Consider the following 27511-nt stretch of genomic DNA (forward strand, 5'->3'; position numbering starts at 1 on the left):
ATGGACAACAAAATTCACCTAATCCATGCAATCCAATGTACAATCTCCCAAAAATATATTACTATAAAATTTAAAAGGCATAGACAAACTTGTTCTCCAAATTTTCCAAGTTAATCGTGTTGTAAGAGTCAATATTATTTAAGCAGTCAAACATACCATAGTAACAAAATCCATGTGAATGACGAACCTCACAACGTAGTTTCTCATATAAAATATTCCTATATATAGAAACCAGAAAATGAATTAATCCTATCAAACCAGAAAAACCAAAGGAAAATGAATTATTGCTTCGAGGAGAAATTCGAAACACAATATCCACAACCGATTGATCAAAGCATGTTTGCAAGTGTGGAAGAAACAGTAGTAGTAGATGAGCTGATGCAGATTCTGGTGGAGTGTGTGAAGCAAGCAGATGTGAGAGGACAAGAGCTTCTGCTTAGGAAATTTTTCTTCGAAATTGAGAAAAAGATTCCCCTCCAATGATTCCTCGTTGATAGACTGAAGCACTCCAAAATCAGCTCTCTCTTCTACAGCGACTCGGCTTGCTCAGACGATTTTTTCCAGTCGGAATCGGAGGTGATGAGCTCAAGAGAACTGATTGTAGAGGAGGAGGAAGAAGAGACGTCGAAGAAACCGGAGAGATTTAAGGTTAAAACTGTGCAAGTTGGTGGAGTTGTTAAGGAGGAAAATGCAAGATGACTATTATTTCATACATTGTTATCAATTCTTTTATGCTTTTACTTTACTTGATTCCATGCGGCAAATTGTATGTGCGTGTGTTGTGTTGTATTTTACCTTTCTCTAATCACCTAATCTTCTAAATGAAGTCTATAACATCCCAAAATATGGTATTGATGGAATCCAATATTCCGATGAGGAAATGATCCGTTACTATGCCTTGAATCTATATAGATTATGTTTCCTTATTGGGATAGGATTATGTTTCCAAATTAGGATAGAATCTCATGTGTGCCTATTTATATGAGAGCAGAGCACATAATTCATGTAATCTGAAATCTGTAGCCATGTAATCTAAAATCTGAAATCTGTAGCCACAATCTGAAAACAGTCTGAATAATTAATATATGTTCTCCGTTTCCGCCCGTGGATGTAGCCAACGCAATGTTGGTGAACCACGTAAATTTTGTGTCTCTTTACGTTTCTGTTTGTCTCGATTGCACAATTACTCTATGCTATCACAACATGATCGACTTGGAATTTTTCGATAACTAATTCAATATCATAAAACAATTAGATTGGATAGATATTATTTGACTAATATTTTATGAGAATTAAAATTCTATAATTAATATTGGAGTAAGATTGAAAAGAAGATAATAATTTAAATTCATGATTGGAAATTAAAATCATAAAGAAAATAAAAAGAGATTTAAGGGAGAAAGACCGAGTTGCTTCTAGAGTCTAAGGCAATCCCCATTTTCTGGGTACTAGTTTTGTAGTTCACTCTATATATAAAGATTGAGAAATACAAAACTCCCGAATGATATCTTTTACTCCCTCCGTTCGTGAAAATTTTTTCCACTTTTGTCATCTCGATCTGTCCGCCGAAATAATGGCCACTTTGCTTTTTTTTTTTTTTTTTTTTTTTTACCATTTTTGATAAATGGAGCTTACTTTCAGCCTCGTTAGTTTTCTTATGTACAAATATTTTTCATATTAATATTGCAATCTTTCACGATAGGTAATCACAACCTATCTAAATTGTGAAAATATTTTTCTTCCGCAAGGGGCCGACTACTCAGCCTACAATGTGGAATCCTTATACGTGTTTATTTTAGATATGTTCTCGCATAGTATAATTAGAAAACAAATCATCATGATAATGTTACTTTATCTCCTTTAGGTGAGAAATGGATCTAGGTTTCCTGTATTAATAAACACAGATTTTACCTGTTTTTAAGGCCTATGTTTTGTTCGTTTTGAATATCAATCATGGATATTATATTCATAAATTGCATATATTTACACATTCTGGTATTTTGATGTGATGTGTTTTGTGAGAAATGTGAGAAATAGACTTAGAAAAAGGCATAAAAAAGGTGGAAAATGAAGATTGGAGAAAACAGACCAAGTCAACGTTCTGTTGAGTCATAGTCACCGACCATCGAACTTACCAGCGATTGACGAAGAGCCAGCCGTCCGTTTCGAAATTTGGGCCTGCATTGATGTTATGACCGACGACCGTCGATATGGAGCCAATGGTCCTCCAAGCAGAGTGCCTAGAGTCCAGAAGCAACTCTGCGACCCGCTGAGATAAAGTCAGTAACCTGCTGAATTTGAGAAGGTGGATGCAGTTTGACCTATTCCTCTCCAAGACTTACTATTCTTGGCCAAAAATTGTTACCAACCTCCCACAAGTCTATAAATACTTCACATACATCATCATTCAAGATAGATTGATTCACATGAGAATTACCTCTCTAACATATTCATCATACGTTCCCACCAAGCATGCAAACATCATTCCACACTTGGAGATTGGGGCAAGAGAATAAAGAGAAGACTCTGGCCATCAAGATTCTACCTCTGGGTTTTGTCATAAATAGTTGTTATATTTTCTGATTTTATTAAGGATTTTCTTACCTTGTCTATGAGTAACTAATTTGTTATTCTAGAGATTTGGAAGTAAGAAACTCTTCATGTTTATTTTTTATTCGAACTTTTTATATCTAAGACTTATGTTTACTTTGTTCAATTCCGTGCATAGTGTCTGATAAGGCTCATCATGCATTTGAGTTTAGGTGTGCAGGCGGGTGCTGAGTCTAGTAGATCGTGATAGCTGGCCAAGTAGATGCAAAGTGAACAGAATTGGGGTAAAAAAATTGCTGAAAGCTGCCACACTGACTTAGGAGAATTTTAGCAGAAGAAGACAGAAGCAATGAGTAGGAAAAATGACATAGCTCAAAGACACCCTTACTTTTAAGGGCACAATTGTCAAATCGTGGGAGACATACCCTAGGGATTTGGGCCTCAAGCCTCCCTTTATAAAGGGACGAATATTGAAGAATGAAGCAGCTCCTTTCAGCTAAAAAAGTCTTGCGAGCTAAAAACTACTCTCCAACTCCAATTTCCGGCTCTCTACCTCCACACTTGGAGGAGAGGGGGAAATCCTAGTGTCGTGTTTTCTAGTCTGTAATCGTGTTTCCACCGCTCGAGGAGCGAAGATACAATTTAATTTTTGTTTTGCTACATTTTGTTTTTGTTTTGCAAGGTGTTGGTGCTTTGAACCTCTTAGTTTCATAACTTCCCGTAGTTATTTTGTTGTCGGTTTTGAATTTCGATGTTGGATTTTGTTGGATTTGGTTTATTTCTGATGTTATCGAAGTTTATGTTGAAGTTCTTGATGAATCCATGTTGTTGAGTTTGATTTATGTTTGTAGGATGCTTTACACAGTTGCTAGTTTTTAGGATCTCTTGGATTTAGCTTGTTTAACATCTGATTTCGTAGATCCATGCTAGCTTGCGTTTTAATTTCGTATATATGGTGCTCTTTGTTTTAGATCTTCATAATCATGGTTTACTTCTGTTCCTTGTCGTTTGGTTGTCCAAGAAGTGTAGATCTGGCAGTTCTTGGTTTAAATTTCTAGTTCGTAACTTGGTTTTAAGCATGCTCAATTTTATGCTCTTTTTCCGCCTAGTTACATCAAGAAGATGAAGTAGAGGTAGTTAGAAATTCAGATCTGCAGTTTAGCTTTTGCTTTTGCTTTTCACACTGTCAGCCCATCCAGTTTTGGAAAAATGGTCCCCACTCACTTTTACACTTTGTTTGCCTATTTTAGGAAAGCTTTCAGCATTATCTTTTAAATACAGGTGTTCCTAGTTGCTTTAGTTTAAATTTAAGTGTTTGTATGCATATTTTCTTACGTCGTTTGTCTAGTTGAGCTGTTAGGTAAAGTACCCTGTTTAGTCTTCCGAGTCCAGTAGATACTTAACCCACTTAAATTGCGTGGCAACAGCCAAAACCCTCCCAAAATGTCTTTCAAGCATGTTAGCCTCGTGGGATTTGACCCTTACTCCCTATACTAGTTTTTCCCCCTATACTAGTTAATAGTATTTGTGAGTTAAGGTTTTGAATGTAGCTTCTAATCGCGCGTCCGACGACACATAGATAGGTTTAGCGAATCTGCTTGACCAATTTGGTCCGTTCGGTCTGCTTGACCAGTCTAAGATTTAATATTTATTTTACAAGCACGCGTTCTAAAAAAGCAACGTTTTAATGCCTCAAGTTGAGTGGTACATATTGTTAATTTATTGGTATGTGGGGGAATCGAGAGAGGATCCAAAGGTTAGATTCGAATTGATGACCACAAAAGGTAAAGCTAAAAGTGAGGGCTTTGTAGGGATCTAATGAATCTTTAAGGAGTTATTAACAAATACTGACAACCTTAATGAGTTATCCACACTGTTCGATCAACGACGGTAATTAGGCAACTCGCCCTAGCAATCTTGAAGTCGTTGTTTGGATATCGTAATAGTGTGAAGTAGTGAAATCTTATCTCTAGAATTCCATTGTTTCATCTGTTTTCTCAATCAAATCAATCATTGTTTTTTGTTTACTTGTTTTATTAAATTGCTTTGTTTACTTGCTTATTTAGTTTAACAATGTTTTAACCCCAAAACTTCATTTTTTTCAAATAGTATACGAAGCTTAGTCTGTATTTGTACCCTATGTTTGATATACTGTGTTTACCCTTGGCTATATACTCCCTCCGTTCTTCGGTAGTGAATGCGTTTCTTTTCGTCACGTTATTTAAGACATATTGTGTTAAGTGAGTTAAATAAAGGAAGAATAAAGTAGGAAATGAAAAAGATAGAGAGATAGAGAAAGAATAAAACAAGGGAGAGAAAAGTAAGTCAAAATAAATGTGTTGACTTTTATTAAAAAGAAAAATTCCTCTATTACTATGCAACACACTAAAATGACAAAATGACTTCACTGCCGTGAAATAGATGGAGTATTAACTTGCAATTATTTTTAGTGCTAATAAAAAATGCATCATATATGCGCTCGTTTCCTTCTCTGTGAAAGCTTATGCACCATGGTGACTCTTGATTTTATTTTTTACCATTTTATTTTTAATATTTAGATTACTCTGTGACATGCTCACTAGCCTTGGGTTTTCAATTTAGAGAAACTGTCGAACTTAATTGCAATGGCTTGTCAAATATGGGTGGCTTATCAATTACCATCATTCACATTTTTAACCCACAAAACATGTGTTTATATGTCATGGACAACAAAATTCACCTAATCCATGCAATCCAATGTACAATCTCCCAAAAATATATTACTATAAAATTTAAAAGGCACAGACAAACTTGGTCTCCAAATTTTCCAAATTAATCGTGTTGTAAGTGTCAATTTTATTTATGCAGTCAAACATACCATAGTAACAAAATCCACGTGAATGACGAACCTCACAACGTTGTTTCTCATATAAAATATTCCTATATAAAGAAACCATTGCACTGGCCTCAAATTCCATTCATTAATCCATCTCTCAAATTGCAGTTAATCCTATCAATTCAGAAAAAAACCTAAACATAATAAATTATTGTTTCGAGGAGAATTCGAAAAACAACGTGATCAAAGCATGTTTGCAAGTGTGGAAGAAACAGTAGTAGTAGATGAGCTGATGCAGATTCTGGTGGAGTGTGTGAAGCAAGCAGATGTGAGAGGACAGGAGCTTCTGCTTAGGAAATTTTTCTTCGAAATTGAGAAAGAGATTCCCCTCCAAGGATTCCTCGTTGATAGACTGAAGCACTCCAAAATCAGCTCTCTCTTCCACAGCGACTCGGCTTGCTCAGACGATTTTTTCCAGTCGGAATCGGAGGTGATGAGCTCAAGAGAACTGATTGTAGAGGAAGAGGAAGAAGAGACGTCGAAGAAGCCGGAGCGATTTAAGGTTAAAACTGTGCAAGTTGGTGGAGTTGTCAAGGAGGAAACTACAAGATGACAATTATTTAATACTAGTACACTGTTATCAATTCTTTTATTCTTTTTTATACTTGAGTTCATGAGAGATTTTGTATGTGCGTGTGTTGTTGTATTTTAGTTTGCTCTAATCAATAAATCTTCCAAATGAAGCGTATTTTAGTTTGCTCTAATCACATCCCTTATCTATTCAACGGTCCCATTATTTCATTTCTTTTTTATGTTTTATTTTTTCTCAACTAATTTAATTTCAATTATATATTGCATTAAAATTACAAAAAAAATATTTATATAAAAATAAGATTTTATTAAACATTAATATATAATGACAATCGAAATTTCATAATTGAAATGCTAAAATTACTAATTATAAAAAGCGATAAAATACATACTATAATTTTCGTGGAATCCGCTACTTGCTGCCAAATCTTTCCCGAATGTTTCAATTAGATCTTCCTGGAGTTGGATGTGTGCTTAATAATGTTAACTCTTACAAACCGTTTAACTTGGAAAATTTGGTGAACAAGTTTGTCTGTTCCTTTTCAATTTTATAATTATATAATTTTGGGAGATTGTACATTGGATTGCATGGATTAGGTGAATTTTTGTGTCCATGAAATATAAACACATGTTTTGTGGGTTAAAAATATGAATGATGATAAGCCACTCATATTGACAAGTCAACTAAGTTCGACATTTTCTCTAATTTGTAAACCTTAAGGCTATAGTGATCATCTCATAGAGTCATCTAAATATTTAAAATAAAATGGTAAAAAAAAAAAAAAATCAAAGTCACCGTTCAGTCCATGCTTGTGCGATCTAGGGGATTATCCCAGATAGGATGTGGTTTTATGTACCATATATGCGACACTTCCTAATGTAGTAGTACCTGTGATACTTGATTTTGACTAATAGTATGTAAATTATAGTAAAATTACTATAGTACACTTTATACTACAAATATTGAATTACATCAATTAGTGGCTTATTGTCCCAGAGTAAAGATGCATTCGATTAGTATACGTATGTTGACCTAGCTAGTTGTAGAGTAATTAACGTCAGAGTCCAAAGGTTTTGAACTTGAGTCTGCCATGACGATACTTTAAATACTCCCTCCATTCTTTGTTAATTGGAGCATTTCTTTTCGGTATGGAGATTAAACATATTGTGTTAAGTGCATGTTGCATAAAATAAAATAAAATAAAGAGAGAATAAAGTAAAAAAAATGTTAATTTTTACCAAAACTAAAAATAACTTAATTATCTTGAAATTTTCAAAATAGAAAATAGATTCTTTTAACATTTCTCTTCGGCCATATAAGCATTAAGCAGTGTTAGGAAAACAAAATTCCATTGATTTGCATAATAACAGTATACTGAATATATATTCCCGAGTAATCTTTAACGACTTTTTTTGAAAATAAAAATATAAAAAAGGGTTCTTCAAAATCAATGAAACAGTGTTCAAAACCCTAAAGATGTCAACGAAGAAATGATACGCATATGTTGACTAACTAAAACTTGCCGACGTGAGAGCTCTACTTGACCAAAATCAAAACACCATCCAATTACCTTTTCTCACCCATCCATCTCGTTAGGTCTAACTTTGCTTAATCCCAAAACAAAATTATATGCAAGCAATCAATCAATTAATTCAAAACTAACATATTACTAGAATATATATAGCATTATTAGTTTCAGCACAGAAAGAAACATATATGTTGAATTGTGTAGTCTGATGATAATTTGAATTAGAGATTTCCCGTTTGATCATGTGTTTTTTACTCGTGTTCGATCTTTATTGCTTTTCGGAATAGCGACCGCATGTTTTATTTTCCAAAAATATATACATATATATACATTGATCCAACATTACTTAATTATCTATGATCACGATCGCTGTTGAAGTTGATTTCGATTTTAATTAGGGATAGTTCCAGTTCCAGTTCCAGAGGTAATCGTCGGTCACAGACACTTCAAAATCACCATCGTCGTCGTCGTCGACAAAGCCAAACCGCGGCGGACTGATGAGCATCCCTTGGGCCATGCTCGCAAGAACATTAGGCAAATCAAAGATCAAATCCTCATCAATAAATTCACCCGCCGAAGGCGTCTTCGCCGCCGCCGCAGCTTCTACTTCTTCTTCTTCTGCCGCCTTGTCCACACTCCCTCCTCCTCCGCCGCCGACGAGAGCGTCCACTGCAGCCCCAGCAGCCGCGGCTGCACTAGCGGCGGTGGCCTGGATGTCGGTAGCGGAGGTGGAGGCCGGGACGGGCAAGGAGGCAGCGGAGTTGGGGAAGTTGAGGTCCGCGTGTTTCCCTTTGAGGGCCAGTGCCGCCACGTCGTAGGCGACGGCGGCCATCTCGGCGGTGGGGAATGTGCCGAGCCAAATCCGATTGGGCGTTCGGGGCTCCCGGATTTCGGAGACCCATTTCTGGCTTCGCTTCCTCTTCCTGACTCCGCGATAGGTGGGGCCGCCGCCGCCAACGCCGTCAGATGGCGGGGAGAGACTGCTGGCGCGAGAGTGTGACATGTCGGATGATGATTAATGGTGGTTAGGGAATCCATTTTTTATATGTGTTGGGGAGGATTTGGAAGTTGGGAGGATGAATTTGAGAAGTTGAAACCAGTTGGGAATGAAGGTGTGAGTGTGAGGATGTGTGGTGTATGCCAGAAATGGAAGAAGTGGTGTTGGAGTTGGAGTTTGCAGTTGGAGTGATGAAACTAATTTGGTGGGTTAATACTTAAAATCAATTTTGAGGTTACATACATTGAGTGGGTGATTTGATTTGAGACCATTATTATTACTGGATTTTAATATTTATTCTGTCGTGCTGGAAATGGAATGTCTGCCGCTGATTTTTTGTTCTCAATTGTCTATTCGCATATCTTGAAATCTGCTCCCTCCTCATTAGGACATCCATAATGGGGCGAACTAAATTCTGCCCTAAATCCTGCCCTATTTCGCCATATCATCACTCTATCCACCTATCCTTTCACCTGCAGTGGTGAGCACTAAAGTCCAACCTATAGTTTTAACTCCTATTTCGTATTTGTTTTTTATTTTTTATGTTTGCAAACATATCAATTAGCAAGAATAAATATAAAAACACCACAAATTAAAGGCAAATCCTACTGTCAATATTTATTTTTAATTTTTTATGCTTGCAAAAATAGAAAATCGTCAGAATTCATTATTGAATTTTGAGAGAAATTGAGATGGAGAAGAAAGCGGAGTGAAAGGTGTGAAATGAAGTAAAAAAATTGGTGATATATATAGAAGAAAATATAAAAAAATTAAAAAAAAAATGAAAAATGTGTGCATAGTCCGGACTATGCTCCTTACCTCCTGGAATGCGACGGAGGATAGACCGGAGGATGCAAAAATGTGTGCATGGTCCACGGACGATGCATAGGGGGCGGAGATGGAGGGCGCATCGTCCGGACCCCTGCAATGGTAGAGGATGCATCGTCCGGGCTATCCTCCGCCCCATTGTGAATGCTCTAAGAGCATTCACATCCATGTTATTTGGGAAGAACAATGATGTAAGTCTGTACCCACATTTATTCACTTTTCACTCCCAACTCTTTCGCAAGAGCACAACATCCACATTCATGTTCTTCAGCAAGAACATGTTCAAAGGTTCCACCATTCTATTATTCAATTTAAATACTTCAATTACTAAAAGCATTTTCATAATATTAAAATGCATTAAAATTACCTGAAATACTATTACAAATTACTAAAAAATTAAAAATTACATTATTAAAATCCTAAAAAAATTAAAAATTACATAATTAAATTCATAAAATTTTTAAAAAAAACCACTACTCGTGGCCGAATTTCGCCAAATGTGTTTGATTAATTAGGTCTTCTTGTAGCTCGATGTGGGCTTTGGTATCTCGCAATGTAAATCTTCTTTTGTTCCTCTCGCGCACCATTGTATCCACACCTCGGCGTGGGAAGAACTTGCGATTGAACTTCTGGCTTCATCCTCGTCGAAAAAGTTAGCCGCTCTCGGTCCTTCGTCGTCTATAATCATGTTTTGCAAGATAACACACGTATACATGATGTCGACAATATTCTTTATGTACCACAGCCAAGACAGGGTCTTCACAATGTTGAATCAGGCTTGAAAGACCTCAAAAGTTCTTTCAACGTCTTTCCCAGCATCCTCTTGACGTTGTGCATAAAGAACCTGTTTCGGGTCTTGCAGCATGTTGAGCGTCTTCATGAAAGTTGGCTACCTTGGGTATATACCATTGCCGATAGTACCCCATGTGGTATGGATGGTCGTTGACGGTGAATTCAATCACCAGTGCTACACCATTCAAAAGATCATTGAAGAGGGGTGAATAATAGAGCACGTTATTCAGCCGCACGAAATATGCATGCCAAATCCATAGGCGGTAGTCGGCGACCGCTTCAAGGATGAGCGTTGGGCCGCCGCCTTTATGGCAGCTTAAGTGTTGCCCCATCCAAGCATTCGGGCAATTCTTCCACCTCTAATGCATGCAATCAATGCTGCCAAGCATTTCGGGAAATCCGTGTACTGTTTCGTGAAGATAAGCAACTGTTGACAATCTTTGGTGGTGGGTGCCCAATGGAATTCCTCACCGAATGTCACACCCAACCCTATTAGGGGTAACTACTTATAGTAAATAAATTCAAAAATTAAAATAAATAACCCACACGTCCAGTAAATCAAACACATATTGTATATAATTTTAAAAACCAACATTTTCAAGAACATATTTCAAAACATTCTAAACCGTAGTGGGACCCTCTCACCACTCTATATACTATACACTTATCTACATGCAAAAATGATGTGGAGGAGAAGGTTTCCAAATGGTGTCAGCCGTCGATCCTGATAACACATGCAGTTCCTACGACTCACGTCAACGAAAACTTCACTTATATTTTATTCCTGAAAAATAATAGTGGTTTATATGAGCCACAACTAAGTGAATATAAACCTTACCTTTAATTTTTACACACAAATATCAAACACATTCTTTCACCAACATATATCACCAGAAGTAATACATATTACAACAATTTAATATTCATATGCATATGCCTCTCCGTTCTTTTTAATTATTCTGTGACAGGTCAAGCCTGGTATTTGCCCGGGATTTCCATTGTATACGACCTGCAGGTCCCTTTTAATTATTTGACCTTTCCACGAAGGTCCCTCTTTGATTTGACCTTTCCACGAAGGCCCCTCTTTGCATATTTTTGTTGACCCATACGTCCATTATCATTGTATATGACTCGTAGGTCTATTTCCATTGTATATCAGATCCAGCACAAGACCGTCACATATCCTCGATTCTAATAATTCTAATACCATACATCAAACATGTCCATTACACCAATTACATATCCATATATTCAATCAATTTACTTCAATACTATAAATAAACATATCCATTGCACAAATCACAAATCCACATTATATTACACAACTAATATCAAATAACACAACCATTTCAGACTCACATTATATAATTCAAATATTCACTTCAATTTAACACATAGCAATCAATCACATAAAATATGTAAAATTAAAAGTGTGATTTATACACACATGATCACGATAAGTAAACTTATTGAACTTCTGATTCTAACTCTTAATTTATAACTCTTGATCCAAATTACGATAGTAAACTTAATGAACTTCTTATTCCAACTCTTGATTTATAACCCTTGATGATAAATTTCTCGCATTTTTTGTTCTTTCGTTTTTCTCTCTCCTCTATCCCTTTCTTTTTTGCATAAATATGCACAAAGTTCACGTCGGTAACTCGCCGACTTATGCCTATTAATTAAAATATGATTAATCCAAATGGCATGTATATAGTGAAGCTTATAGTGATACGTGTCAACCACGCATATTATGAGATAAAGATAATTTACAACACAATCATTTAATATTCTAAACAAAAAGATATAATTATTAAGATACTTGTCAAAATTCACTTTTATAACTATATACTTCATCTGTTTCTTCATAGTTGAGTCGTTTCTTTATATGGTAACTTTTTCCTCTTTCTTACTTTACTCTCTCTTACTTTAACTCTCTCTACTTTATTCACTTTATACTTTATTCCCTTTACCTTTTCCTCTCTCTTACCTTTTTATCTATTTATTTAACGCACCCAACATTCATTTCTAAAACTCCGTGCCAAAAAGTTCCACCTCAACTATGAAGAAACGGAGGGAGTACATAAGACCGGGCAAATAGATATATGTTAATGCACAATATGTTTCCATAATTCCATGCACACGTTCACATTAGCATACACTTAAATTCACTATTTAGTATTTTAAAGATACTTGCCCGCACGGGCTAGCTCAGTTAGCTCCAGAGGTGGAGATCTGTAACAATATATACGCATACAACATATAATTATGCAAATAATATTTATAATACGCAATAATAAATAAAATTATATCAATATGCAAAATGATGTATGTTTCGGGTTAGGGATGTCACACCAAAAGAAGAACGAACACCAGCGCAAAAATATTTGAGGCATAGGATTCTAATTGACTCCCCCACATTCAAATACTCGTCGAACATATCAGCCTGTTTGCCCGGTAGCAAGTTGTCGGATGGCACAAGTACACTTCTGCAACGCCGAGAGACTTTGTCGACCGGTTGCATCCGTACTAAATTGGAAGTATTCAACACGGGCAGACAATGTGTTGACAATATGCAAAAACAAGCGTTTTGACATGCGAAAACGACGTTGAAAGTAATCTGCTGGAAACCATGGCTCGTTGGAAAAATAGTCACTCACGAGCCTTTCGTGGGCTCCCTCCCGGTCACGAGGGGTCTAGCGGTGATTGGATCTCATTGGTCGAGGAGGAGGGCCGGAGGCAACGACGATATAGGCTTCATAGGCAGCACAATATTGTTGATAGTATTCATGTTCTTCGCCCTCCGCTTCCGCAAGAATCACGTTCGGATTCATTCTTGAATTTAGAGAGTGTATGAGTGAGAGAGGAAGATGTAGAGCAATTCAAAAATATGAGAGAAGTATGAGTGAAAGATAATTTGATGTGAAAAATGGATGATGAATGTGTGTATTTGTAGATAATTTTGGGATTTAAATTTTTTTAAAAAAATTGAAATAAATGGTAATAAAATGGCTATATTTTTGGGAATCCGAAAATATATTTTTTTATTTTTTGTATTATTTCCGATTAAAAAAAATTCCAACGACTTTTCCGTTGGCGAATAGGAGAGCAATGTCAGTGTACTCTTCGGCACGGCAGTGCTCTTGCTATTGAGCAAGACCGTGCCATCGGCAAGAGCACAACGGCAAGCACGGGTCTCGCCGCGCCGACGGGTGCTCTTTTCAAGAGCACCGCTGTAGATGCTCTTATCTTAAAGATAAATTGTTAAAACTACGGCTTAGATCTATTTTTAATTGTATCATACTCATCCATTCCTTCTGCAGTAGTGGAGTCATTTAATTATTTTGTTACATTCCATAATAGTAGAGTCATTTCATTTTTTAGCAAAAAAGTAAACATATTTCTTCTCTTTTATTTTATTCTATCTTACTTTATTCTCTCTTCATCTCTCTAGCTTTTTCATTTCCTACTCTATTCTTCCTTTTTTTCTTTTACTGTACTTTATTCTTTCTTACTTAACTTACATAACATATTTTTTCTTAAATTATGCCAAAAAAAAATCCATCCACTACCGCAGAATGGAAGAAGTATCTAATTCCCCCATGGTTCACTAAAGGTAATTTACTAATGGTACATGATGAGACTCGTTTCATGCATGGGTTCCAATGTAAAAAACTGCACCTAAATCAGCGAACTAACGACCCTTATTGAGTCAGGTGTGTGTAAATTTCTCCATAAATAGAAGATTGCATGATTCAAGAGGGCGAAAGCAAAAGTCGAGTAAAGGAGGAGAAAAAGGGCAGCAACAGGCTGATCAAGTTGATATTCTACCGGAGCAAGCCAGACTCTACATTGGAGAAAAGACTAGAGACCCACTCAAAGGTGTGAAGGGCAGCAACGTCATTTCCGGGAGGTGGCCCCCTAGGGATCAGAGCCCTACGCCTCCCTATATAAAGGAGCCCAACACACCAAGAGAAAAGAGTTCCCACATTTCATTTTCTGCATCGTAGTTTAGAGGGGGTTCTCAATCATCTTCTCAGATTAGGTTAGGGTCCGAGCTCTCTTCCAGGGCTGAAACCAGAGTCTCTTTTCATTTCCTTGTTATTGATTTCTGCACACACTCACTTGGTTATGTTCAGATTAGCTGGTAGTTCTCGATTTAGTGGTTGTTTTAGCACAATTTTCATTTTCAATTCTGTATTCCACTTTGAGAAGGGGTGATAAAACAATTTCCTAATTTCCTAGCTTAGCTTACTGTTTTTCTTTTGATGTAATCGACTTCTTATCATTCTGTTTTATTTTAATTCAAGTTTTTGTTTTCGTTTTCCAGCCTTGCATCTTGTTTTATGTCTTGTGCTTTAGATCTGTTTTCGCTTCCGTGTTTTATGTTGAGTCTTAGCTTAGATTCGATGTTTTATGTTTGATTCATTTTCGTATGCTTAGATCTAGGAGTTTATTTTTCGTTTCTGCATGAAAAAGCTTTAGCTCTTGTTTTTACGTCATTGTAGCTTAGATCTTAGGAGTAATTTAAGTTTTATGTGTTTTCTGATGTTTCGTCTTCTTTAGCTTCTCAGATCTGTTCGTTGTTCTGTTTTCTATGCTGATTTGTTGAAGAAGACGAAGTTGTTAGAAAGTTTTTACTTTACAGTACTTTTTGCAGGGACTGACAATCCCCGTTTATTCTATTTGTCTATTTTTAGTAATGTATGTCTAGTTGATCAGGTAGTTTAGCTTAGTTGTTCTGTTTGCTTTTTCCCTTTCCAACCCAATAGTTAAACTTAACCCACCCCCTAGAAAAAGCGTGGGAGCAGCCAAGCTCGAAGTCGTGTCACACTAACAAATGTCCAACGCCTCATCTCTGTGGGATCGATCCCTATATTAGTTAATAGTATTAGTGGGTTAAGTTTTTTTTTATCGCACTCTTATGCGTTTCTTTTCTTCTCTCTCAAGCCGGAGCCACTCAGCTTGATCAGCCTGAGCTTTTACCGGATCCACTTACCCGCATTTTGCAGGTAACAGGCAGAAATAGGCTGGCCTAATCAGGTCGACCGTCCAACTTGAGCACCTCACAACGATATACCACACACGCTTTAATGAAGAAGGAAAGAGGAGAACACGACGAAAAGGAGGGTGCATCAGTACATGTATTTTAAAATAATTAAAATTAATAAAATTTTAAAAAAAAGGGATAAATATGAAATACTAATAAACTAAAAAAATACCTTTTCATTTCTAGTATGTGAGACTAATTTTAATGGTGGACAAAAATGGAAAAATGAGACTAATTTTTTGATCGGATGATATACTGGAGTATTTCTTTTTTCTCCAATTACAAATAAATAGTACTTCCTCCGTCCCACAGTAAGAGTCACATTTTGTATTTTCGGTCCGTCCTCCGATAATAGTCACATTTCATTTTTATCATAAATGGTAAGTATGTCTGTCTCACATTCCACTAACTCTCTTCACTCACATTTTATTATAAAATCAATATAAAAAAAGTGGATATCATATTCCACAAACTTTTTCAACCTACTATTCTTTACATTTCTTAAAATATGTGCTCACACCAAATATAACTTCTATTATGGGACAGATAGAGTATCACATTACATTTTAATTCAGAAAAATTACAAAATACTATAGCGAAGACTCGCAGAGAGATGTAAGTGAAATATTGGGTTCATGATAGCAAAAATAAAATGATGCTTTGTGTATTATATTTTCATATTAGCTCAAATCATATTTTTGTAGTATGTTGCTTGTGACTTGGCTCAGGGAAAATTACAAGTATGGATCGAGAGCATAGCACCCCTTCCTCCATTTTCAAGGCAATTTACTTGTGGTAAAATGAACTAACTTTCGTGGGCATTCATAACTATGAACCCAAAACGGCTACATTTCATTTTCCCCTACTACGTTCGAGTATTTTCTATTTCAGTCTTATTCCTTGTTATGTTAAGATATTTTTTTTTGCAATAAAACAGCTCACAACTTATTTCACTCCTTTTAAAAAAATTTAATTAAATTTTTAAAATTTTTATTTGATTTAAATTCCTACAAAAGAAACTTCAATTGTTATGCACCTAATAAATAGAAGAAGAATGGGCGTGTATTTAGTAAAAAAATTATTTCATCCGCATTTTGCGGCTAAAAACGTCTTGCATAGAGTTATCAACTGGGTCGGGCCGGGATGGCCCAGCCCAGACTCAGGACCATCTGAAGGCCCAGACCCAGTCTTTGCCTTTCCAATAGCTTTGATTGACGAACATCAGAGGCACACTTTATTTAATTAGTTTTTTTAATGTAATTAGGTGATTAATTACTAATACTCCCTCCGTCCCAAAAAAGTTGAGTCGTATTCATTTTTAGTCCGTCCCAATAAAGTTGAGTCATTTTCTTTTTTAACAAAAGATAAAACACCTAATCACTCTTTTTTTATTCCATCATTTACTTTACTCTCTCTTATTTTTCCTACTTCTTTCATCTCTCATATTTATTTAATATAAATTTTAACCTCCGTACCGAAAAGTTTTGTCTCAACTTTTATGGGACGGAGGGAGTAATAGTTATTGACTACATCCAACTTGTTGGATATCTCTGAATGGACTCAAACAGTAATTTTCTAATATCTATCCAAATTTTCCACCAAATCATTAATGCAACATTCAATATTGACGACATCCAACTTTGTTTTTATATTCTTTCATCCAAGATGTAAAAAAATGGTTATGAAGTTTATCTTTAAGAATATTACGTATTCAACGTTATTATTTGATGAATAATTATAGAAGTCTTTAAATTTGTTAATTAGTTCATATACTTGAGTTTAAAAAGTACAACATCAACTCATATGTTATCATCTATTAGCAAAACTAACAATATCGATTCTTTCCTTGGTTATACAATTACTTTTAGATAGAATAAAGAACAGGAAAAACGATGTTTATACAAAGTCAGTAAATGAAATTAAACACATTATTTAAGTTTAGATTTAATGTAAATGAGATATAAATATAAGTTATATGTTTTATTTTTGCATAAAAGGATGATTCTTTCCTTGGTTATACAATTACTTTTAGATAGAATAAAGAACATGAAAAACGATGTTTATACAAAGTCAGTAAATGAAATTAAACACATTATTTAAGTTTAGATTTATTGTAAATGAGATATAAATATAAGTTATATGATTTATTTTTGCATAAAATATGTTTAGCATATCTTTAAAATACACAAATAAATTATTTTAACAAAATCAGCCCCGGCCCGGGCTGGGCCCATGTGGCAAGTGGGCCTGGGACGGTGCAGGCCTAGCAAAATTAATAAAAACCCGGCCCAGACCAGCCCGCCACAGACATGGGCCTGGGCCTCAATATATGTGGGCCTCGGCCGAGCTGGTCCCGTTCGGCCCACTTAACAACTATATGTTGTTGCATAAAACCAGTCGTGCAAACGGGGCAAGCGCGGCTGAAAATTGGGATAGTCGGTAATTTTTTTCGCTACAATAAAGCCCCAAAAGGAGACAGATAGGGTGGCCCCATTTTGCCTCTTTATTGCAATTGCCCTAAAAACAAAACTAAAAGGAAAAAAAATACATCCACAAAGAGAACTTCGAAATATCTATCCATATTTATTCTCTGCCGCAACATAATTCTCCACAATTTCTATATTTCCCTATAGTTCTCTCCTCATATATTTCCCTATATTTCTCTCCTTAAATTATATATTTTTTATAATTGCCAATTGATTTATAAAACTGAACCAGACAATAATATGAATATGGATACATCATTAAAATTCATATTTACAAGTCAAACAAATTAAAAAATTAAATGTGTACTTTAGTGTTAAAATCTGTTGGTGCGTGTCCAAATTTCTTCAATAAGGTTGGCTTGGAGACGACCATGGACTTATTCTCTGAATTCTTGAGGGCAACTTGGGTTAGGGAATCGCTTAGGACGGTCGAGATAGAACTGACTTGCTCGTCGTGCCAATCAATGACGTTGTTTCTTTTATCTTTGGGCTCTTTGGCAAAATAGTTTTCGAATACCTGCCTCACAATCAGTTCACGGTCCAAGTGAATATATGACCTTGGTCGTGGAATATGTGGAGCAACAACATCGTTTCTTGAGAAAAATGTATAAGTTGATTACAGAAAATATAAATAAGTTTTCTACTTTTTCAATGACTCTTTAGTTGATATTGCAAAATATTTTTAATTTCAAAATAAATAGAAAAAAAAGAAAATAAATAAATTTAATCAACACATAAGAAGTTCATTAAATTGCATAGTTTGATAAGAAGTTCATTAAATTGCATAGTTTGATAAGGATCAAATAGAATAAAAAATTTAAATATAATACTCTCTCCATCTCACTTTATGAGTCCTGATTTACTATCCATATTCTACTATCTTTTTTTCCACTCACATTTTATCATAAAATTAATATATAAATATAAGATTCACATTCCACTATTTTTCTTTTTATCAAATTTCTTTTACATTTCTTAATATACGTGCTAAACTCAAATAAATCTCCTAAAATTGGACGGGAGGGAGTAGCATAAAATTCATTAAGTCAAAGTAATGAAAAAAAAATGTGTAAACGTAATAAAATAAAGTGTACAAGTACTTGACAAGAAATTGTAGATTTGTTTTGTCGACAATAATCGAGCAAATAACATAACCTGATAATTTAAAGACATTACATATTCACTATACAACAAATGGACAAACAGATCACGTCACATCAGTCATCGTACACTCAAACTATATTTCTCACTCAATACTACAAAAACAGAATTTATTTAATTAAAAAATGTAATCGGGTACAAAAACAATAGATATTGTCAAATATTTTATTTATATCCATTAGATCTTAAAATAACATTTAACAGCATCCGCAATGGAGGATGTTCTGCCGAACGTCAGACCACATGGGACGTCCGCTGCGGAGACCTCACATCCGCGGCTTTTTGGCGACATCCGCCGCGATGTTCGCCATTGCGGTGCCACGGCGGACATCCCGACAGACGTTCTGATTATTTATTTATTTATAAACTCTATATATGGCTCGTTGCAAATTCTATATATACGGCTCGTTGCAAATTCTATATATATGATTTTTTACAAAACTCTAACGCATGTATTATCGTCGAAAATAAAGGGGGCCGTCGCCCCCCTTGACTCGCTGACCGGGCAGCGAGACCCCCGTCCAGCTAGCCGCAAATTATAGAGATTCAAGGCATAACTTGTACTTTGTTTGAATCGTTTTTTGTGAACTATGTACTTTTTTTAATTTAAATATATATGTTTTTTTTTAAATAAAATCGTTGTATTTTCACCGTATTCGTGTCGAAATGTTAATTCCGTAAATTGCATATTTGTGAATTTTTATTATTGTGGATGTCCGTCTGGATGTACTTGGGGATGTTCGCTATTGTGCAGTGGGATGTCCTTATGATGTGGCAATGAAGTGGGAGATCCTTATGACGTGTCATGAGGTGTTTTTGAGAAGTCCGCCGGGACATCCGCACCATTGCGGATACTCTTAACATGGTTATTCGTTCTTCAGTGTTATTTATTGGAAGAAATGGTAGATTTGGTAAATTAGAGGGACGACGCTGGCACCAGTTTTCAAACTAACGGCGCATATTACAAAGGATAAGGTTATCGTGGAGACCTCCTATATTATGGCTGTACAAAATCATTCTGCAATTGAACCATAATGTTAGATTCTCTCACTTTTTTACATTTCATATCTTTGGTAAAAGAGTAATGGGTTGAATTTTCTTTGGGCGGCCCATTAGCAGCATAACATATTGCGATCCAAGATGCTCTCTTTAGCCCAATGATTATGTTGAACAGTAAAATTTTGTAAAACCATTTGCTTATAATTGATGAGCTCCTCTACACTATTTCCATTCGATCACAAGAGGCTAGCTCCTCTAAACTGAGTTGTATCTTCATAAATAAAACTAGAATTTCATGGATATATCAAATCAAGTTTATAAAAAGCACATTCTATAAATATTAGCAGGATGATACAAGCTATGAACATAAAATATTGGATTTAAATAATAAAATACAATGCAAAGAAGTATCTTATCATAACTTTAAAGAATTTTAGACACAAAAAATCTAATCTTGTGGAGTATCAAATGGTATATTTAACCTAATATAAACACATATAGTTATCATACAATGCATTGGAATTATAATTATATGTGAGAATTTTATGTGTATAATTAATACCTGTAAGAATGGACACTTTTAGAATTTTAATAATGGATTAATATATATCATTCTTTAATTTAAATAATAATAATAATAATATTTATTATTATTATTATTATTATTATTATTATTATTATTATTATTATTATTATTATTATTATTACTATTATTACTATTTTTTTCTTTTTAAAACTTGTTTTGTAAAGCTTATTTCACTTTAAACCTTTTCATTGCCATGGCGGATGATCATTAGAGTAAGTCGCTTTTTATTTATTTCCTGGTTTTAGCCATTAACTTTCTCTTGTGCGAAGACATTTTCTGCGCATTGCTAATGAGAAATCTATTTTTTTACATTTACACCTACCTTTTAAACTTTTTTAGGTCAATCAAATATTTCATTAAACAACTATACGAATCAATTTCATTAAATCAAAATTATAGCCAACCATAATATAATGTGACTGAATAGCATCACAACGTTGTTTAGCATTTACCAAAATGTGCCTCAGCTCCACACAAGATGAAATTTTAATTTAGCTACTGGTATTAAGTCGATTGTTAATTTTAATTAGTTTTATTTTAAAGTAAATAATTTATTGAATTAATGGAATGAAGCCATCCAGCGTTTGACAGGTGTGGAAGTGTCGCAATTCAAAATTTGATGTCTAAATCCATTCCAACCAAAAAGTGAACTCCCACTTCCGTTGGATTGCAACTTAAACCAAAGAAAATAAGAAAAGGGCAGTTTAGCTTTCTTAAGCACAATAATTAAGTTATTTGAAGGTGACAACTCACTAGGATTTGACAACTTCAGGATTATAAACACTCGCAATCTAGCTAAATTAGGAATAATACAATCTAATTGAAGCTTAGTAATGTTGGTTTTCTTCTTTAGATTAATACTATGATACAAAGATACACTAAACGGGCGTATACAACCCAAATGAAGAACGGAGATAAAAGTACAATAAAAATTGAAATAACAAAACAATAATCGAAACTATAAATCGTAAAGATATAAGCCGAGTCAAGGAGTCATCTTTCCGCAAGACGAGATACGCCCCGGTAGTGCTCTCGAATTGGCGTGTCGTCCCCAAAGATAAACGGTTTCGTCTTGTTCGTTACAACACCGCAAACATAACAAGCTCCGGCGAACTGGATGATAGGGAGGACAGAGCTTCGACGGAAGACTATGCACAAAGAGGGAGAGAACTATGCAAATGAAGTGTTGTGTAGAGAATGCAATGGATGCATGCCTATTTATAGGCCAAGTCCACTCATTAGGCATTGATGGAGTCAACGGCCATTAGAGTGTCCATTATAGGGGAGCCGCGGCCGGCCCATGCCAGAGCCTCGAGCTGCGGCTCGCGGCTCCCTATAGTGACGGGGATGGGCGGCTGCGGCCGGGGAGGGGGGGTTGGACACGGGAGCGCCACGATCGTGGCCGGCCGCGACGCTTGGGCTCGAGCCGCGGCGCCCCTATTGCAGCTGCCACGGGCCGTGGCTCCCCCTTTTTCGAATTTTTTTTTTTATAATTTTCATAAACACTTTTTAGCCCAACCCAAATTAATTAAATTGGTGAGTAAATCATTAGAGTTAGAATGATAAAAGGGGCTGAGTTTTGGAATCATAAAATTTGCAGAGGTGAGGTTACAGATAGATAAAAATGGCTGCCTCTTTTGAAGGAAGAAGAAAATCCCTTTTTCTAAAATTAATACGAGCTCTTTGCATTTTTTTTAAAATGGCTGCTTCTTTGTATTTAATACTCTTAAAAATGGCTGACGTTTACAATATCTCCTCGTGAAAAGTGTTCAATTTTCATTTAACAAAATTTAAAGAGTGTAACAAAATTTTATACTCCCTCCGTCCTAGATTTGGAGTGATATTTTGCCATAAAAGTCCGTCCCACATTTGAAGTAACATTTAGAATTTACCATATTTGCACATAATATTTTACCCCATTATTCACTCAAATTAAACCCAAATGCCATTATCTATATTAAAATAAATCAAAACAAAAATAAAAAACCAAAAAGTCAAAGAGGGACCCACCTTTAACAAACTCATTTCATTTATTACACACTTCATCATCTCACTTCATTTATTACACACTACATCATCTCACTCCATCATCTAACTTCATTTATTACACACTCAATCATCTCACTCCATCACCTAACTTCATTTATTAGACACTCCACATCTCACTTCATTAATTACACACTCCACCAATTCCTTAAAACCCGTGTCATAACTAATTGTCACTCCAAATGTGGCACGGAGGGAGTATCTTTTAATTTAGTACTCCATTAATCATTGTGAAAGTATATACTATAACTATATGCAAATTTTCATCGTATAATTTTACCTCTTTCTATAATACAATGAAAATTTGATTTTAATTTTATTTTTTTTATTAAATTATGCATTTTTAAATTATTATAGTCCAATTAATTTTATTGTATTAGAATTAAAATATAAACAAAAAGAAAAAAATTAAATTATTGGTGGCTTGAGCATGTCCACTATAGTGAAAAACATGGGCGTTGGTGGACCGACCACGATTTTGTGGCCTGGCCCGGCCAACTATAGTGGACACTCTTTTATGTGTGCCATGATGGCTTTGGACTGTAACTGCCGGGGGTTACTAGCCGTTACGGGAGCTAGAGAGACATGATGCATCTGGACACGCTACACGACGGGATTCATCGCGGACCTTTTGTCACCCGCTATGCGTCGGGGTCCATCGCGGACCTTTTGTCACCCGCTATGCGTCGGGGTCTGTCGTGGACCTCTTGGGACCCGCTATATGTTGGGGTCCGTCGTGGACCTTTTAGCACTAGATTTGCACTTGGGGCCACTACAATTATTACACCTAATAATTCATCTTATTAAATCAATGTTTAATAAGGTTCTCTCATTAGTGTGGGATAATTAACTCTTTTAATTAATCATTTGGTTTTATCTCATAGCTCCTTTATAGCTCACCACTGTGACAAACTTTAATTCATAATTTCTCACCCATCGGGAATCGGTTTAGAGAAAATTAATATACCACGGACACCTACTCAGAAAGTAGATCGTCGCTATTGCATTTAATTTTACTAAATTAAATGTCTTATAACACTTACATTGGTCAAAGTCCATTAACCAAACACGATTCTAACAGGTAATACTTAAATAAAATATCCGTAAACAATTAATTCTCATAAATTAAAACCAGTCTCACTTTTCTACAACAAACTTCACTAAAACAAATTCAACTTTTAAGGACATAAATAAAAGACGCAATTTTGTAATTTGAAAATTTTGAAAAATTATTAATATGGAGTATTTAGGATGCAAATAAAAATGTTATTAAATCGAGGGTACATTGGACAACTAATCTTAATATTTTCCATGTAGAATGCTTTTATTTGCGTTCTCAAATTATGATTGTGATACTAAGTTTTTAATGTTTAAAAATATAAATTAGAGGTCTTTGATAAGTTTAAAAAATGCTTAGCGTGCAGTGAAAACTTTTTGACCTCACTCTTATTATCGAAGCAGGGTCAAAATTAATGATTACTTATAGCAAATGATTTAGATCCATGGATCAACCGTAGATTTATTAAAAATAAATTTTGATTATAAATGAAGGAGCGGTATCCAACATGTAATCTTTTACTCCCTCCGTCCCCCATTAACAGTCACCATTTGACCGGGCACGAGTTTTAAGAAATGTAAAGAAAAGTTGGTTGAAAAAGTTAGTGGAATGTGGGACCCACGTTTTTATATTGGTTTTATAATAAAATGTGAGTGAAGTGGGTTAGTAGAATGTGGGACCTACTACCATTTATGGTAAAAATGAAGTGCGACTCTTAATTGGGGACGAACCGAAATGGAAAAATATGACTCTTAATGGGGGACGGAGGGAGTATCTATTTATATCGTCTTTTGTTCGGTTGAAGGGAGAGGAATGTTCTTCTGCGCCTCATTTTACCTTTTAGTAGTGAAACTATTAAATAGAATAATATCTTATACCTTGAAAATAATAAAAAAAATTATGTATATTACTGATTAAAATTGAATTCAATATTTATAATTATGATGGTGCAGTACAAAAAATTTATTTTTCAAGAATAAAAAAATTGAGACATAATTATTTGCATGGTAAATTTAAAAAAAAAAGAATAATTTAATATGCAAAATAAAACATTCCTAAATTAAAGAGAAATTAAATTAATATTTTACTATTTTAGGAAGCTTCTATTTACGTGCTCTAATTTTAGTTATTTTAGTTGGAATTCTTTTAAGTGTTACTGCCGAGTGGTATATTAAAAACACCAATCAGCATATTTAACTGCATTAAAAATGTTCTTTAAAAAGCCATATTGCGTTCAACTAGTTAGCCATATTGCATTGACCGCCGAATACAATTTGTTCAATTACAGTTGGATGACATTTAAAGTCTGTATGAGGAATCAAAAGAGGAGTTTAACTTTAATCATTCTTGTGCAACAAAATTAGATTCTACCATATCATGTGCTGCTAAAAAAATAACGGTAATGATGAGAATCATGAGATTTGTATGTATGGATAGAGCAATCATTATAGAACACGTATTTGATTTATGAAATAGGTTTGGTTTCTCCAAATTGTTTTTTGTGATATTAATTATTTCTGTAAATATGTAGATACAACACACCCAAACACAAACATATACTAGTACAACACGATTAATTAATCGCATTATGGCAATGAAAGGTAGGAGGAATTAGTGAGAAGAGATCGATGGGATTGTAGAGACACTGAAAAAGGTGCGGTAGAAGTAGTTGTACGTGACAAGACGAGCAGAGGTACAGCACCTGATCAGCTTGGATCAAGGGTGACTGACTGCCTCAGCCCTCAGGATTGGTCCATTCTTGCACCTCCCTGCTCACTACCTACAACTACAAATATATGATACACATACAATCAATCAATAGTCATTAGAATTGGGCACTATCCCGTTAACACTTATAAATTAATTAGATTAGATCTTCACCAAGTCAGCTTGAGACAAAATTTAAGAGATTTTAATACGCTCTCGCACGTGTGGGCTAGACTGGGTAGTCAAGACAATATATTAAGCGAAAAATTTCGTTATCGGACTTAGGCCCGCTCTCATACAATATTAGAAATGAGTCACTCATCTCGTTAAAAGGTCTCATAAGAGAGGATTATCCACGCTTATATAGATTGCGTGTGATCCGTTGCTAACTTTCTTAAGTTGTTAACTCTGCTAACTCATCAATACAGTGTATTAAAAATATCAACATAATGATATTGAAATGTCAACACAAATTTGTGTTGATATTTTAATGTGATCGTGGTGACAGTTTTAATGCATTGAGTTTATGAGTTAACAAATTAGCAATTTAAGAAAAGTTAACATTATAACACACCCTAGATTGAGATTAGATGACATCTTCACTAAGTTGGCGTGGGACAAAACTGAAGATATTATAACAGTAGCCAAATAATGTTGGACAATCGAGCTGAATTTTGTGTAGAAGAAGAAGAGTAATCTTGAGGGAGAAGAAGAGAGGTTTTACAGAAAGTAAAGACTCTATTATTCAACTGGTCAATCACACAAGATACATGCTATTACTCATATATTAATAAGTCTAACCAAGAAGCAAGAACTACTTCTCAAAACCGAAAAACTAACTCTCTTGAATACTATTCCAATGGCTAGTTACCCCACTAATGCATTAAGCTTAATATTAATCCACCTAATAACAATCTCCACCTTGGACTAACTATTCAGCTTCAGACATCAATTGAGCTCATGTTCATCAACCTCAAACAGTAGTCAAACTTTTCCTTGTTCAGAGACTTAGCTAGCACATCAGAAGGATTATGAGCTGTGTCAATTTTCACCACCCTTATCTTCCCATTCTCCACCTTATCTCTAATGAAGTGAAGTCTCACATCTATGTGTTTGCACCTCTCATGAAACACCTGGTGTTTTGCAAGAAAAATTGCACCATTGTTGTCACAATGGATTGTTACAGCTTCTTGATTTATACCAAAAGTCTGCTGCTATCCCTTTTAACCATTTGTTTTCCTTTACTGCTAGAGTCAGAGCCATGTATTTAGCTTCAGTAGTAGATAAGGCAACCACATCCTGAAGCCCTGACTTCCAGTTTATGGCAGATCCATAAAGAGTGAACACATAACCTGTTTGAGATTTCCTTGTGTCCATATTCGTGGCATAATCAAAATCATAGTATCCAAGTATTGCATCCTTCTTCAATTCTGATCTCTGTTCATACAGGATCCCCAGATTACCAGCACCTTTCAGATACCTCAAAGTCCACTTTAAAGCATTCCAGTGCTCCTTACCATGATCTATCATGTATCTGCTGGTTGTGCTGATAGCATAGGCTAGATCTGGCCTAGTACAAATCATTATATAAATCCATTTGCAGCTGATAACTCTCATCATCACTTCCTTATCCACCAAAATCCATGTTTTTTTTATGATGAGAGAGTTAAATTCCTCTTTCATAGCCTTTATCCACTGCTTCCTCTCTGGTTCATTAACTGCTTCTGAGTATGTGACTTGCTTCTGAGTATGTGACTGGCTCAGAATGCTGCAGTTGCTCAGCCACATTTAATGCAAAGAAAAGCATCTCACAATCTGAATATCTTGCAGGCCTTCTGGTATTAGTTCTCCTTACCCTATCTCTTGCCAGTAGGTAATCACTCAAGTCATCTAGTTGCTCACTCACAGGAGCCTCCTGATCACCTATTGACATATCAGCTGACTCATCAACTTCAACATGCTCAACAATCATTTCTGGGACAAGTTCTAACTCCACCTCAAAATCATTATCCACTAGCTGACTTCTTTCTGATGTATTGTGAGCATCCTTCAAACAAGGCATCTGGTCTTCTAGAAACACAACTCTGCTCACCACAATTTCCTGATTGTTAAGCTCTAAACACCAAGGCCTATAACCCTTTACACCTTTCTGGTAACCAAGCATTACACACCTTAATGACCTTGGTTCCAGCTTACTTTGTTTGATGTGAGCAAAAGCCTTGCAGCCAAATGGTCTGAGGTTTGAGTAATCCACTTTACCACCATACCATCTCTCATCTGGTATTTCACCATCTATGCTAGAAGAAGGACATTT

General features: G+C 35.3%; 2 protein-coding genes across 2 annotated transcripts; one reads left to right on the forward strand and one right to left on the reverse strand.

The window, feature by feature from the left end:
* Window positions 1–228: 228 nt before the first annotated feature.
* LOC125208134 lies at window positions 229–6129 on the forward strand. The gene is made up of 2 exons (XM_048107708.1): window positions 229–390; window positions 5670–6129. The coding sequence occupies exons 1-2, from the start codon at window positions 277–279 to the stop codon at window positions 5976–5978; spliced, it is 423 nt and encodes a 140-aa protein (XP_047963665.1). The 5' UTR covers window positions 229–276; the 3' UTR covers window positions 5979–6129.
* Window positions 6130–7691: 1562 nt separating this feature from the next.
* Window positions 7692–8803, reverse strand: LOC125208587 (ethylene-responsive transcription factor ERF024-like). The gene has a single exon (XM_048108234.1). It carries the CDS (start codon window positions 8486–8488, stop codon window positions 7880–7882), a length of 609 nt encoding a protein of 202 aa, XP_047964191.1. The 5' UTR covers window positions 8489–8803; the 3' UTR covers window positions 7692–7879.
* Window positions 8804–27511: the final 18708 nt, after the last annotated feature.

Source organism: Salvia hispanica, chromosome 2, assembly GCF_023119035.1.
Source record: "Salvia hispanica cultivar TCC Black 2014 chromosome 2, UniMelb_Shisp_WGS_1.0, whole genome shotgun sequence".
Lineage (NCBI taxonomy): Eukaryota > Viridiplantae > Streptophyta > Magnoliopsida > Lamiales > Lamiaceae > Salvia > Salvia hispanica.

Coding starts and splice junctions, on each gene's coding strand:
- LOC125208134 (XM_048107708.1), top strand. CDS start 277: ATGAATTATTGCTTCGAGGAGAAATTCGAAACACAATATCCACAACCG. Junction 391..5,669: donor ATGAGCTGATGCAGATTCTG/GTGGAGTGTGTG, acceptor ATGCAGATTCTG/GTGGAGTGTGTGAAGCAAGC.
- LOC125208587 (XM_048108234.1), bottom strand. CDS start 8,488: ATGTCACACTCTCGCGCCAGCAGTCTCTCCCCGCCATCTGACGGCGTT.